This window comes from Triplophysa dalaica, chromosome 23 (assembly GCF_015846415.1).
Source record: "Triplophysa dalaica isolate WHDGS20190420 chromosome 23, ASM1584641v1, whole genome shotgun sequence".
Taxonomy (NCBI): Eukaryota; Metazoa; Chordata; class Actinopteri; order Cypriniformes; family Nemacheilidae; genus Triplophysa; species Triplophysa dalaica.
Window position 1 is genome coordinate 4443966 of NC_079564.1, and position 16068 is coordinate 4460033.

Consider the following 16068-nt stretch of genomic DNA (forward strand, 5'->3'; position numbering starts at 1 on the left):
TTTCTTTTAATTTGCAAAACTCTATTTTTGTGATCACGTAACATTTCATTTGCCAGACATTGTTATTGTATTGTGCATTTATTAAGAAACGTGTTCCCTCCATATCTAGCAAGCACGAGGTCGGATAGTTTTAATATAAGGCCGATGTGTGTATACGATCATGGACCAGGGGGTCTTGAGCATGTCGTTAGGATAAATTAAACCATCTGTCTGTCATAACCAGAGAACGTTAGGAGCCTAATTATCTGTGTGCTCAATCCTTTATTTATTCTCCTTCTGTTTAAAGGGTTGTTTGAGGATAACTTGGCTGCCGGGACACAAGAGTTTCCAGGATGCAGCAGATTCACATGACAAGAACTATTTCCACACCGCTTCAGTCATCACCTGGGTTCTGTTTCTATCCTTTGTAACACTGGTATGGAAGCAGTGGGCGAACATCATCAATCACAAATGAATCCCTAGAGAGACGATCAGATGGCATTAGCCTAACCCATACATTTCGCACAGTGGGAGGGGTTTAACTGCAAAGTAGTCCCCCCTTCTAAACTCCCCTTTCGTGATTGGCTAGAGAAGAGAAAGAGGAAGTCTGAAAATGTGGGCAAGCGCCGGAAGGAAGTGGAGGGCGCAGGATGTTTGGAGCCAATAACTATCTCTCTTTTCCTTCCTTCACAATGTTAGAGACTTGGCACAAGTCACTCGACCCCTCTGAGCTGACAGATGATCAAAGCGCCACACACAAGCCAAATGCTTAGAGAGACTCGAGGATTGCCACATTGCTGCCATTCCAATAATTGGCATCCTTGTCATGACCTGCATTATGTTGGTAATTTATATTCAGACCCAGTGTGCTACTCATCTGGGGCCTCCTTTATTAACAGTGCGTAGAAAAGGGTTCCACGTTTTGTCCCACGACTGAAATTTAGAATGTGTCTAAATACAAAAATACATGTATTTCTCAAACGTTGTGTAATTATTCTTGATAAATCCCACATCTTCTTTAGCATCCTGCTCATTCACGTTAATGGTCATTTGCATTAGGAAACAAACCCAATGAACCATGGTGACGAAACCTCTCTTTATGAATCACGTGAATATACTGCTCTCACGAAACAGATCACAGCGGTATTTGAAAACGCATTCTTTGCGCAATACATTTTTTGTTCAATTTGTTTTTTATTGTTAGTTTCATAATTATTTATAGGAGATTTATTTTGCATAAATTAAAATGTTCAGAAAGAAAACAAATTTGCAGTTCTTTTTTGGTGAATTTGCAATGTGATTATGATTTGGTAAAGCGATGTAGTAATAGCAAAAAGTATGTTGTTTATATCATTTTTGTAATAATTATTAATATGCAACATCTTTTTGTTCTTTTTTAGTTTGTTTGAATGATTTTTTCTTTTCTTTATTTTTTCATAAATTGTTCTGTTAAGTGTGTGTTTTACATTAATTGTGCTTTAAACAAAAGAAGGTTTGCTAAATCATCCAGCAAAGTGAGATCAGCCATGACAGTATAATTGCATTTCAAATGATTTCCCATCTGTCTTTTGTAGCTTCTCGCACCAAAATGTCTGGCTTGAACTATGAATTTACTAATAGATTATTTGGAAATAAAGGACACAGGAAATGCACGGTGGGACTTTCTTTTTGTAGTATCACTGTTCTACCGCTACATTTTCTGCTTGAGCATGCTCAGAGGTGTGCTTATATTTACACACAATTCTGCGTATAAATGGTAGATCCCAGACTTTGCGTGAAACCGTTCTTACGGACTCACTACGCACACATTTGATAAATGAGGCCCCTGGTGAAATTTCAGGATCAATTTCTGTATTACAGTGTGCATTATGTCCACATGCATCCTTTATATATTTAACAAGTAAACAAGATCTTAAAGGGATACTTCACCCAAAAATGAAAATTCTCTCATCATTTCTTACCTTTGAGTTCTTCCAAATCGGTGTAAATTTCTTTGTTCTGATGAACACACAGAAGGATATTTGGAAGAATGCTTATAACCAGATTATTCCCCGAATTGACTCCCATATAGGAAAAAAATTATTATTTTTGTTGAACACAAAAGAAGACAATGTAGGACAGCCAACAATTCTGGGGCACTTTTGACTACCGTTGTTTTACTAAGGTAATCAATGGGAGGCAAAATCTGTTTGGTTGTTAGCATTCTTCCAAATTTCTTTCTCTGTGTTCATCAGACATAGACATTTATACAGATTTGGAACAACTGGTTGGTGAGTAAATGATGCCAGAATTTTCATATTTGGTTGAAGTTTCCCTTTAAGCCAGTCACAATATCAAACTTTCACTAAACAACTATCGTGGCCAATAAAAGAAACAATGGCTATATTATCACAGTATCTTTGGGAGTGTTTTTTTTTTGTCACCCCCGTATCTGTTCTGCATATTTTTCACAAAAGTCAACACCCAAAATACAGTAAACAAGTCAGGACAGGGCAATTTAACAGCATCAATATAAAGCTAGACTCATAGTTTGAGTGAAAAATTAATGGTCCTTCGCTAATATCTAGACAAAATCATTTAAGTTTATGTACAGGTATTGATCCGCATACACAGAGCCATTGCAGAAATCAATAAAGGAGACCCCAGGAGGACTGGAGCCAAACATTTCACATGGTTTCAGGGCCTGTCATCTGTGCAAGGACAGGAAGAGACTGCAAGAAGATCAACAGAGGAACGCATTACAGAGACAGAAAAAGTCACAGGGGTCACAGATCTGTATTCATGGGCCGCAAGGCAAATAACACAACAGAGCTGCACCTGCTGTATGAAGCTTAAAGGTATACTAAACTAAAAAATGTTTTTTTTTATTGTTTAATCACCCTCATGTCGTTCCAAACCTATATTTCTTCTTCAGGACACAAATAATAATTAAATAGTTTGAGGGGATTGTGTTAACATGACATAACGTCATATTTACAAACAGTATTTTAGAGTAACTAGTGAAACAGCCAAAGATCGAGAGTGAAACATTGTAAGTGTCTGTAAGAGACCACAGTGATGTACAATTTCAATGCTTTCAAATACACTAATGCAATGTGTGACTAACATTGTTTTATTCATGCTTATGAATCATGCGTCTGAATGTATCTTATGAATGAGGTTATGAAACATTGCTACGACCATATTGATAGATAATAGCTTCCCAAGCTGTAACACAGAATGTATGACCTTTAAAGGAAAAAACTGATGTATGTACCCAGAGATAATTTAATTTTCTTGGCGGAACCACAGCTAGTGTGAAAACACTACCTTTCAGTCTGGCTTCATGTGTGATGTTTCCACCACCAGGGAGTCATGGTTTTAAGGTGATGCTGTGTGGCTATTTGATTTGAGTTGGAATGCAGATTGTTTTTAGCCTCAAGGATTCAGCTCCAATATTATTGGCCCTGCCTTGCCTTAGAACAACAAAGAAAATCAGAGTATACATGTTGAATGGAAGGTGGACTTTTAGAGCTGAATTCAGGTGTGACCATCACTCCTACATTCATTGATCCATTGGGGAAATTATTAACAAAAATGCAAAGTGTACTTTTATACTTGACATGCAAAAACTACATTGTCTTTTATTATCCGAAAGGATGTGAGAGCACTTCATTTGGAACTACTCATTTATTCACCCTCGTGTTATTTAAAATCTGTATGACTTCTTCTGTGAAACACAAAAGACGACATTTTGAGAAATGTCTAAGTGAAGGTTTGAAATCACATGAGGGTGAGTAAAAGATCAAAGAAGTATCATTTTTGGTTGAACTATCACTTTTACAATCCAGCCCTGAAGAACCCTACAGATGTTGGAAGAACCCTACAATGTTAATGGTAGATTTACTTAATTATTCCCGCATGCCCATGCTGTACATTGTATACAAACATTGGAAATATATAACTATGTGTTAAATAAGGCTTGTTTATGCACAACACAGGCATTTATGATATTAAGAGTACGGTTAACCAATTTCAAACAGTATCAGAATTGCACAAATGAAAATAGGCATCTTGATTTGTATGAATGAATATTTATAAATGAATGTTTATTTGTTACACATTATATAAAACAATAGGTTACTTTGACTTTCTTTGTATTTGGCCCAGTTGCTCAGATCAAAATCTTATGAAGAAGTTTTTTGCGGAGTTCTACTTCACTGAATTTCAATGGCTCATACCCTCTCTCTCTCTCTCTCTCTCTCTCTCTGATGGGACTGCATGCAGGGAATCCCAGAGTCCTGGAAGAGCAGAATCTTCAGGTATTCCTTATTGCTTGAGTTGGCAAAAAAACATCTGAACCATCCAAAAGCTTCATTTTCCTTTTAAATCAAACTCTCAGACCGATTAAAGACCAGATTTGTTTTCCATGTCTATTACTGCAGAGCATCCCGTTAGTACAATTGTTTTCCTTTGACCCCCGGGGGGCCTTCAGACGGTTCTAAGGGTCCCCAAAGGTTCAGAGACAAAAGATGACGGCAGAATTGTAAAGGTCTACTGAACATTATTACTTAGTTTTTTTTTTAAGGCTGAAAATTGATACAGTGAATACAGAAAAATAAATTTAAATCAAAAAAGTTTCCTGCACATTGTTTTGAGAACATCATACTCATTTATAGAGGCAACTTTGGACTGTACTGTGAGTTTTAGGGATTCTCGTTGTGAATTGAAATAACTTCTGCTCGGCAGGCGAACACGCAGAGATAGTATCTATGTTAAAGGAACAGAAACTTATGAGGAAGTTTCAACATTCATCTCATTTGAGTTGCCAATAGCATCAAAACAAATGTGTTTTTATGGGACACACAAAGTCTAAAATATCTTGAATCTTGAGTTGAGCTGAAGCTGACTCTTAAGGATTAATTTGTTTCTCTCAAAGGTTGTTTAACTATTCATGAAAGAACAGAAAGGAGGGTTTGTCTCACAGTGTCGCTCATGTCTTGATTTATCAGAACTTATGGTTAAGCACACCCGATGTTACAGACATTACATCAGATGTAATTTTCTCACCGCACAGAGAAAGACTCTTTATGCTGCAACTCCGAGTCAAAATAATTGAGATAAAAAGCCAAAGGATGAAAACAGTTTCAATAATATAAAAGAGGTTTTCAATAAGCACAAAGAACAAGCTTCAGATTTGCAATTGTGTCTGAAAACATTAAATTGAATGCAAAAAATAAATGTAAGATATGAATTTGGTAGAATATCTATCTGAGCTGAAAGCTAAGGAATACAAAAGCACTCTAACAATTATATGTTTGGTTGTGCATCCATTTGCAGTCTAAATATTTGAATCATTTAGATGTTTTAAAAAGCATTAGAGAGGCGGAAAGTTGTGTACTGTACTGCCTTTTCATGTTTGTTTGAGGATAAATTAAACATAAGGTTTCGTTTGCAAATATAGTGTTGAGACATGTAGAGAAAAGAGAATTTTCTGTGGTCTCTATAAGGTTAAGATTATTTTTCTGATAAACATCTAAAAGTCAAAAGTGGATGAATCAGAGGAGCAAGTATCAGTTTCCTAAATACCAACTAATTTATATTTATCAGAAATGTAGATAAAATGTATGCATCGTGTTCAGTTGTTGCATTTGTGAAAAAAACACCAGTAAGTGAATAATCTACCAAAACAATCTAAACACATCCCCCACTTAAGGAACTACATTTAGCAACCGAATTGAGTCTTTCTGTTTTTCAACAGGACTTCAGTAAAGTAAAACATTGGAAATAAAAAATTGGCATAGCCAATGAAATCCTGTGTCTATTGAGGTCTGGGGGCCCCTGCGGGAGTTTTGTTAGGGCTGTTTCTGGATTGCTGGCCCTGAGCATTAGTCAGACCATCTCCCATGGTTCATGTCGCAATCTTTCATCATCAGGTTGAAAACTAACCAGCAAAAAAGATCAAATGTAAGATATGTGATCTTCAGAAGAGATCCCGTTCTGTGCGCCTTTGCCAGACTTGAACTCATAGCTTGTTCTGTCATTGCAAGGGCTGTTCATTTTACAGTAGGATGGGGTGCAATGTTTCAAATGGCCCACTTACTCTTGGCCAGGCCTGTTCCCCCTAAAGCCACTGCTGTTCCAGCGTGCCTGCTACTGTTTATTGAATATGTACACGTTAAACCTGATCTGGAAAAGATCATGTAATCCGTCTAAATTCTGAGTGTGGATTCTCTGACCAGCCAGAATGGATTTAATCCAACAGTATCTGGAGGGTATACAATATTATTCCAATAGTCAGTTTAGATCTTAAAGACATTTACCGGCATCTAGTGGTGAGGTTGCGAATTGCAACCAATGGCACATGCCACGTTTCCCACTTCCTTTTGAAGCACTCTGTTGCTGACACAGGACTAAGATGTCGTCACGTTTTCTCTTCTTTCCTGATAACATATTTATGAGACGCGCTCTGTGAAGCAGTTTGTCTGTTTAGGGCCACTATGGAAACAACACGGACCCAAGGTGTATGTAGATTGAAATAGCTGATTCTAAGTTCATAAAACATAACACTTCATTATGTAAGGTCTTTATACATCTCTGAAGACATAGTTATAAATATTATATTTCATTTCTGTTAAATACATACAGCCCCTTTAAGATCTTATTTAGACCAATTCTCATGTTCTTATGTAAAGTTGTAACTTTCCCTCTCCAAACAGAGCCAATATCATGACTACAAATGCAAAAATCTGGTAAACAAGGGATGTATTTTATAACAAAATACCAAGTGATGGATATTACATTGGGGTGACTTGTTTCCGTACATATTGAATTTGAGTATAGTCCAATGGTAAAGTTGCATTGAGTTGCATTGTGTGTCAGACAGTTGTAACATTGTCAGAATAGCAAGTAAATGGAAACAGGTCAAATGAAATGTTGGCTAGCGTTTCAGTAGTAGGCTATATATTTCATACAGTGTTTTGCACTTGAAGGGTCTATATTTGTCTGTTTCAGCTCCAGGTTTACCAGCAGAACATCAGGAGACCTGTGCTGAACCAGCAAAACAACATGGCACAAGACTGTAAAGATGAAAGCCAAGCTGACTTCACACATGCTGCTAAATCAACACCAGAGCAGCACAGCGGTCTGTTTGTTTAAACTGAAGCTGTTGTCAGAAGTGTTCCTAACGCTAGATGCTGACATTAACTTTTCACAATACAGCTTCTGTTAAAGGATAGTTCAACCAGAAATTAAAATGATGGCATCATTATATCATTCGATACCTGTATATGACTCTTTCTTTTGTGGAACACAAAATAAGATATTTAGAAAATGTCTAGGTGGTTTTGTGTCTAATGGAAGTCAATGGGGTCCAATGGTGTTTGGCTACCATCATTCTTCCAGATATCTTCATTTGTGGTCTGAAGATGAACGAAAGTCATGCAGGTTTGGAATATCATGAGGGTGAGAAAACGATGAATTGTAATTTTTTTGTGAACTTTCAGTTCAATATTATTTTCTTTAGTCACCATGAAACGGAAGTTGCGATTGATTTCTTTACCGTTTTTGATTGGTTTGTTGTGAGTTGGGCCTGGAGGGGAGGACAAAAAATGCCTGGCTATTAGACAGCAAGTATAGTACCACTTTTTTGACGTCATGTGGTGAAGAGTTGTTGTTGAGAGGGGGAGAGGAGCTTAATGTTTTTGATTAAGGATTTCAAGTGCAAATGAATTTTGAACAAATAGTCGTGGGCACGTATAAATCATTTCTAATAAAAGTAAAATACTTCAAATTTTCCTGTTTGATTTCATGGTGACTTTAAGTAAATGTAAAAATATAATGGTTCTTGTTCTTATTGCGTTTGATTAATGGTTGCACATTATTCCACTCAAAACTTTGTCTTAAATGTGTCAGAAAACCTAAGCCCTCAATTAAATTTCAAACAGCCATTTTTTACAATCCAACCTATTTCTCATTAAATCCTGGCCAGGTTTTTCTCGTTAAATATCTCATTCCATTAGAGAAGTGGGTGTGAATCCTGTTTTATGTTACTGTAACACTTATAACTTTATAATTTTACAGTGTTTCGTACGCTTTTAAAAAACAATAAAGTCACGTACAAAATGTATCCCATTTTTCAGATGATCTTTAATCAATATTATTTATTAATTCAGTTATTAAATAAAATAATTAAGTGTATTGGTTCATGGCATGTTATTATAAACTTCAGTTTAAGAATTCCTTGTACATGTAGTTATGTTCCACATTTGCTTTGTAAATCTGAAAAACAGTAACACTGCCCTCTAGTGATAGATCTTTACATAAATGGTTTACAAACTTGTTAAATTGACAAAATGTTTTTCATTTGACTAGGAATATTGGCAACATTTACACAACTATCTACACATAACATATGTGTGTGAGTGGTCCAGGTAAACCTTACAGTGTGTGTGAACACAAAGATAGTAATCCCAGTAATTGCTTGACCTTGTAAAGACATTTTTTTGACCCGTGAGGAAAACATTGTTTAAATCATACTAAATTAATGTTTTCTGTGATGGTTAAGTTTTGAGGTAGTGTTAGGGACTCGAATATACAGTTTGTACAGTAGAAAAATGATTGCATCTATTTAAGTCCACATAAAGCACCCATCACATAAATAAGGATTTAAAAAAAGTATTATTCTTTTAATTATTACATAAATACAATTATTAGTTATTACTTAACTGCTTGCTAATTTAGTTATACTTATTTATTTTAAACGGAATCAAATTAAGGGGAAATTATTTTTGCTGACTATTGTTCTTCACTTCAATATGCTTCTTTGCGGTGCAATTATTACGGGGATAGAACCATGAACCTGATTTACTTCCTTGAAAGCACAAGATGAAAGAAAATGTAATACAAGGGCATATACAAATTAAACTAAATGAGTGCCTTCACAATTCAGATATATTTTCAGATTAAAATATATATCAGATATAAAGTAACACAATGAAACGGAGACAAATAAAAGTTTCATATCCAGTGAGGTCATTTGTGGCATGTTGAACTGTCTTAAGCTTGGCCTATTCCAACAAGAAGTGCTACCAAGAAGGCCAGGTTTCCCAATAAAAACACGAAAAGCAAAACAACTTCAGTCCTCATCTGTACAGAACAAAAATATAGAAAAATATTACTTAAGACCACGAGATATTACACTCTCTGTATATATGTATTCTACCAAATTATATACGGTATAAAATCTTAAAAGTGAATATTTAAAAAATACAAGAGAACCTTTTTGTCACTTTTGAACTTACCGGACCAAGAGAGCAAATCTCTGCATCTGAAACAGAATTCACATTTTCTTTAGAAACATATAACTTCACAATCCTTCATCTTGCATCATTTACTATATTTGTATTTCTTCACGCTTCTCAACGTGAAGTTTTGCTAAGTAAACATCAGCAGTAGCTGCGCATTTACCTTTTTCCTTGGAGCGCTTGTGCAAATCTTGAAGAACATAAATGAGAGCCTCCCAGGCAACAAAACCTCCCATAACCTTCAGCGTCCATTCCTCATCCTCAGATTTTCCGATCAGTGCCAGACCAGTAAAGATTGCGGCCACTATCGAGTTCGAAAAGAGAGATCAGATTTGTTTTTGTTTTCCTTACTGATGAAATTGATGTTGCATATGATAACATACCTGCAAGACCTTTGATGGCCAGAGCGATGAATGAATGAGCCCAGTTGAAGACAAATCTCCTGCAAAGAGGATTAACACAATGAAACATGTAAACTTTCCTTCCCTCATTTGAAAAGAAGAGAATGTTCTTACATTTCGTGTTGCGGATCACAGCGTAAAGCAGCGACCACAGGCTGAATTAAAGTGAGAATCATCACCAAACAGCCCAGGACTGGATGAGCTCCCTAAACACACACGACACTGAATTACTGAAGGTCAAACCTCTGACAAAGAGACCTCAAAAAGTCAATGTCTTATTGTTTTTACAGGAGTAAAATATATTATAATATAAAAAATATGATATAATGGACAACAATTGCTCTGCAACAAGAAAAAGTATACAATTATTATTATTAAAAATGTATGTTAATAATAGAAAAATATTGAGAGGAAGGACTTTTATTTTACTTTTTTTCATAATTTCAAATAATGATATTAATATGACCAATTCTTTGCAAATCCTATGACTACAAAGTGGAAGAAAAACGTATTCTGTTTACCCCAGTCCAATCCCTGGCATAAGAAAACACCAGAATAAATGCAATCGCTGTGGCAATAATCGAGAGGGACATCAAAGTGACATGAGCCTGTGGGGCAAGAAAAAACAACTTTAAATTTGTTTGTCACACTATTTACAAAGCTAACCCTTCATAACGTTTAGCAACAAATGACCAGCAACTTTAAATAAAACTAGATTTGTAGTTTATGTATTTGTACAAAATGCCAGGTTTTGTAACATATCTAATCTGGTTGTACTTTGACTAAATATCCGTTAAGCACTACATAATGTAAGTTAATAATGCTTGTTAAATGAAAGTTACGAAAGTTAAGCTACCATAAATTGGCTCTTATCTCATCCTGCTTATCTTAACTCATTAACTCAGTCATGTAACATGCTGTAATGCAGTGTTTCTCAACCGGGGGTACGCGGAACCCTAGTGGTTCGTGGCGTAATTGCAGGGGGTCCGTAGAACCCTTTAAAAAAATATTGAGTAATTATCTTACATTCAGGGTTTGAAATTAACACCCACCAGGAGCAGATAAAAAGCAACCGAGTAGGATATTGCAGTAAATTGAATAGCCAAATTGACTGGTTACTTGTGTTCATAAATTATGTTCATTCACTTTGCATGGAAGGTTCATTTAAACCAAATCATAGTTAATATAACCTAATCGCATTTGTGACTCAAACGCACTCATCTTATGCGGCGTCATTTAGATCGATCAGAACTCAGAAGTGTGACGGAGGCCTTCTAGTGTGTAAAAGTGTGCATGTGCAAACATGCAATCTTTGTTGGATCACTCATCTGTTTCCAACACATGACCGATTGGCATTGGCCTCTGGCCTGGTTTCTCGTCAGATCGGTTGTTAGGAATGCGTCAGGTCACTGGTATCGCACACTCACAGGTACCGCACACCAGAGTTCAAAGTCCACCCCTGATAGAAGTTTAAAACTTTTATTTTTATTGAACAATGGATAACCTGTATATCACGTTAGTATATCTGTTATTCTTTTCTTATTTTTAACCATTTTCTTCACATATTAAACAGTATATAATGGTTAATTATAACGTTAACTGATAAGTTATGGTTGGTGTAAGTCCTTGTTGACAAATTAATGTCAAAAGAAAAAACTGCAGTAAAGCGTTTTTATACTGTTGGAGATACTGAAATGAGAATGTTTCGGCGACATAATTGTGTAATTTTAATACAACTGAAAACCATTAAAAGGTCACGTTGAAGTATAAGTTAGGCTTACATAATATTGACTTAAGAAATATAACATTTGTGACTTTACTGATATTTAATTGGGATGGCGTGTGAGCGCGGGGTTTGGGGATCCATGAGGATGGTTTCAGATATGATGGGTACTAGTACTCAAATAAGGTTGAGAACCACTGCTGTAATGAAAGGCAGTTGCGACCCCTAGTGGGCTTTTTGGAAGTGAAGGTGTCTACAAATTATAGTTTAATCTTCAACCTCAAAAAATATAGAATTGTAACTAACGTTAAAAACCAAAAGATAGACGTTACAGATACGTAACGTTAACGTTACAGATAAGGGAAACGTTTTAAGACATTTTAATCTTGAAATGAATCTTGTTCTTCGTATTAATTTGAGCATTTATTAATACATTTAAAAGGGCAAAATTAAATGCACAATAAACTAGCACAAACAAAAAATATAATAAAAGCTAACATACATAATTTAGTCCATTATTATATAGTCTATGTTAGATGATGCATTTACAAATGTTAACAAATACAACCTTTAAACTCTACTTTAGGCCGGACACTCTCAATATGTAACATGCATTACTGTATTTAAAAGGTAGTCTCTGTCTATACTCAAGAATTGGCCCTGGGCCTGAATAAAATGAAAGAACAAAAACTCACCAAAAACCAGAAATCTTTCCCACAACAGCCTTTCCCCTTGCCGGCTGCCTTTAAATAGCGTGCTATGAGCATACCCACACTACCAGTGGTCATCCAGGCGATCAGCATCAGGGCACCTGGATGAGAGCAGCACCATCAGGACCACAATTATGATGATGTAACATAAAGTCAGTCTGTCATGATATACTCACCATGAGCTTTAATAATCGCTGGATATTTCTCAGCGGCGCTCACTACCGTTGGATTCAGTAAATTAGCTTTGCTTTGGGTAACAAATGTTTTGGTGTGGCGATTGATGCTACCTGCAAGTGAGAACACACTCGGTTAAAGCAATAATTGACCCAAAATGAAACACTTGACTCTTATCCATGCCCAAACCTTGACTGGAGGGTCCGGAAGCGATCATGAGGAAGTATTCCATAACAGATGTCGCTCTACTTCCTGTACTGATGGGATTACGAGACGTAAATGAGCAATTTAGAACTCCATTCGTCATCGCTGTCTTGATATCAGACACATTCCCCTGTAAATAAAGTAGAAAATATTTGGACGATGATATAAGAGAAGTTGTCAAGCAAAAGAGTGGAAGTGAGTATTACCAGCGTCAGAATATTTGGAGTGTTTTTTCCATTTGAAAAGGCATGTTGCACTTGGAGAAGGCCGCTGTTGTCTTGACCACATATGTAGATGTCATCATTGCCCTTGAATTAAACATTAAAGGCTTTGAATACAACTGAATATGATATGACTCATCAATCAAAGAATGAATAAGATCAAGAAAGCCGCACGGTACACTAATGTCAGATATTTAATAAAACGACTCAATGCTGACAAAGAAAGTTTCCAGGATGAGACTTCAGCAGATATGGATCTCACATTTCATGAGAAATATACAACATAAAATTGGAAATGTGTATATCATGCAGTAAATATACCATCTCTCTGTCATCAGAGAATCCAATGGCGACGTATCCTTTACCCGGGCCGACAATTTCCATCTTCATTTCTGATTGGCTAGACGACGTCTGAATCGACATAAAGTAACAAGTAGTGTCGATGGTCGGGTCACAGTTGCTTGGTTGACTGAAACAGACTTTGCTTTTCCCACACTCGGTATTACTTGAAGGTACCTAAAATGTACAAAATAATTTTAGCTGAGTAAACAACAACATCAAAAAATGGAGAACCAGACTTTAGATGTATTTCCTATTGGTGTTTGTTTGAGTAGAGCTTACTGTCTGCGTGCCGTTATATGTTATCACAGAGCTCTTCACACCCACCCAAAAGGTTTTGAAACCTTTGACAAACGTTACACTGCAACGACAAACCCAAAATATGTTATTACAAAATGCACTGTATAAAAACACATTAAAGTGTAAACTGTAAAAATGAAACAAACATGACAGGCAAATGTATACCAGAACTGTATATTGCCAAGCTGTCCAGATGCAGGGGCCTTCCATTTCGCTTGAATGAGAGTTTTCTTAAATTCTGATGTGTGAGAAACAGCACTATTCTGAATGTAAAATCAAATAATATTATTCAAGAAGGTTTTTACTCTGTTGAATGTACACCAAACACTGTAATAATGTGTATAAACTCACCGCTCCGTTGCAGTTGAGGGTTTGGGTCTTATTGTCTGTGACATTAAAAGAACCGATGGCACTTTGCGTTCCGACTATACGTGCTTGTAACATAAACCCTTCGAAATAGAGAGACTCAGTGCTCAGTGTCACTGAGAATAAAGAAAACACAGGTCTGTGAAAATCCATACGAAACATACATGAACTGAGAGACATATGGCTGCGAGTGAGGACCGTTTGTATACTTATTAGATTAGTGACACTGAGACAATATTTGAAAATGGAAAGCGACTCATTAAATCTTATAGAAGGGCTACAGGAGAGTACAGTATTGTAGGCCTATAGCAAAGTATAATATTCATTAGTGTGCTATAGTATATAGAAAATGTTTCTAAAAGAACCAACATTATGTTTAGTAGACTATGTAGCATGTCTCTCTCTCTATACATATATATATAAATACATACACACATACGGTACATAAAGCCATGGAAAAATTAAGAGACCTTTTCAAAAGAATTTACTATTTATAGGTATGTGTTTGTGTAAAATGATTGTTTTGAGAAGACTACTACTAACAAACAAAACAACATTTCTCCCAAATTTGAAATAAAAGATTTGTTTAAATTCTCATTTATTTGCAGAAAATGAAAACCGGAGAAACAGAAAAGATGTTTTCAGATGTCAAAAACTGCAAAGATAACAATTACAGATTCACACTTAAGCAATACAACAGTAAGATTTGTACATGTATTTAGAAAAAGTTGTAAAATATTTTTCTATGATATAACCTTGATTTTCGCACTATTGCAGTCAGTCTTATACATTGCTGTTGGATAAGTTTAATGTCACAGGCTTGATTTTGTTGAAATCCATGGAGTGTAATGGCCACAATACAAGAAATGCTTAAAAAATGAAACTTTGGAATGGTCTCTTAATTTTTTACTTACTATTTATAATTATATATATGATATATAGTATGTAGTGGTGTTCTGCATAGTTTTATAATGCGTATTTGTAGACCATTTAGCCTATGTCTAAAGTTACCTGTTGATTCTTCACTATGTCTATTTTCCATATATTCCAATAGTACTTAAATCAAATAACCTATAAAACATCATATAAATCAAAGTATGACATTCTGTGTTGTGAACACTAGATAATAAATCAAAATGATTTTGACTTCAGCTTTGCGCTCTCTGAAAAGAAACCGCGCACCTGTGATTTCTTCGCCCTCTTTGAAGCTGTTCTTGTCCGTCGTGATGTTGTATGGAGGAGCGCTGGTTTGAGTGGTGTTTGGTGCGTGATTCGGTTTCATTGTGTCGCAAACACCGCTGACTTGTCCATCTTTATACGACTGCGCGATCCCAACACATACGGAGAGCACGATACACAGCAACATCTTACAGCAGGAGAAGTAACAAAACTATACGGCAAGATCAATAAAATACGATGCAAAAAAAAGGAAGGAGCGACGAAACAATCTCTTGCAAGTAAAACTTGATGAAAGTGAGTGAATTTGTTGTCGGGTTGTTTGACTTGGACTGCGCGCGTAGTCCGTTATGCTTGAGAATGTCTCGAGAGTGTGTTACGTCATGGGGGGCGCGGCTTTACCTGCACAGGTGTATGATCTTAAAAGGGGCTTGTTAAGCCTGACGTCATCTACATTTCCGGGTGCAAACGCTCAAAACGATGCTGAGCCAAACCTTTATCTTGATATCTAAATCCCTCACCGATTTATTTTTCACATTTGTTCAAATGTTGATGTCGGAGGTGAGTGTAGTGAGTTAATACTTGTGTTTCGCTTAAATATGCAATATAAGTAAACAGTGCTCATAAACAGCTTGAAATAAATAGATGCTTGGAGCCGAAACATGTTATCCTTGCGTCACCACTAACGACCGAATAGATTTTAGCGCCATATGAGATTAATATACATAATTCATTGTACACTTGAAATCAGGTATGATGATTGTTCAAAATTACGTCGTTTTACTTTGACTTCAGCGGGCGATTTTAAAGATATGTCTTATAGTTTCGTCACTGATGCTGTGTAAAACAGCTGGATCACGCGATGTATGTATTTTGCACGTGCATATCGTGTCTTAATGCATGTAAGATGTCTCAGAGAAAAAAGAAATCATATAACGACAGTCTGTCATAACAAGGGAAACAAACTTGGTTTGCCACATAATTTCACAGTATTAGTAGTGAATGTTTGATAGGCTATTTAAGCCTGGGTGTAATGGAATACTTGGTAAAGGAGTGGTGGTAAAGTTTATTGGTCAACTACCCATATGTTTATAAACATAGATAGGACACTAAAAGAAGGAACGTCATGTTGCACAGATGTTTGATAAAACATACATACAAAAATGTCCGAAAGATACAACGTATCATAAT

The 16068-nt window shown here is 36.0% G+C and overlaps 1 protein-coding gene across 1 annotated transcript; it reads right to left on the minus strand.

The window, feature by feature from the left end:
- Nucleotides 1–8086: 8086 nt before the first annotated feature.
- zgc:163022 (putative ferric-chelate reductase 1) lies at nucleotides 8087–15230 on the minus strand. The gene is made up of 15 exons (XM_056738455.1): nucleotides 14884–15230; nucleotides 13687–13817; nucleotides 13501–13598; nucleotides 13318–13396; nucleotides 13018–13212; nucleotides 12682–12783; nucleotides 12461–12605; nucleotides 12274–12384; nucleotides 12083–12198; nucleotides 10186–10272; nucleotides 9779–9870; nucleotides 9647–9705; nucleotides 9427–9567; nucleotides 9261–9286; nucleotides 8087–9105 (listed from the first exon to the last, which is right to left on the minus strand). Exons 1-15 carry the CDS (start codon nucleotides 15065–15067, stop codon nucleotides 9016–9018), a joined length of 1656 nt encoding a protein of 551 aa, XP_056594433.1. The 5' UTR covers nucleotides 15068–15230; the 3' UTR covers nucleotides 8087–9015.
- Nucleotides 15231–16068: the final 838 nt, after the last annotated feature.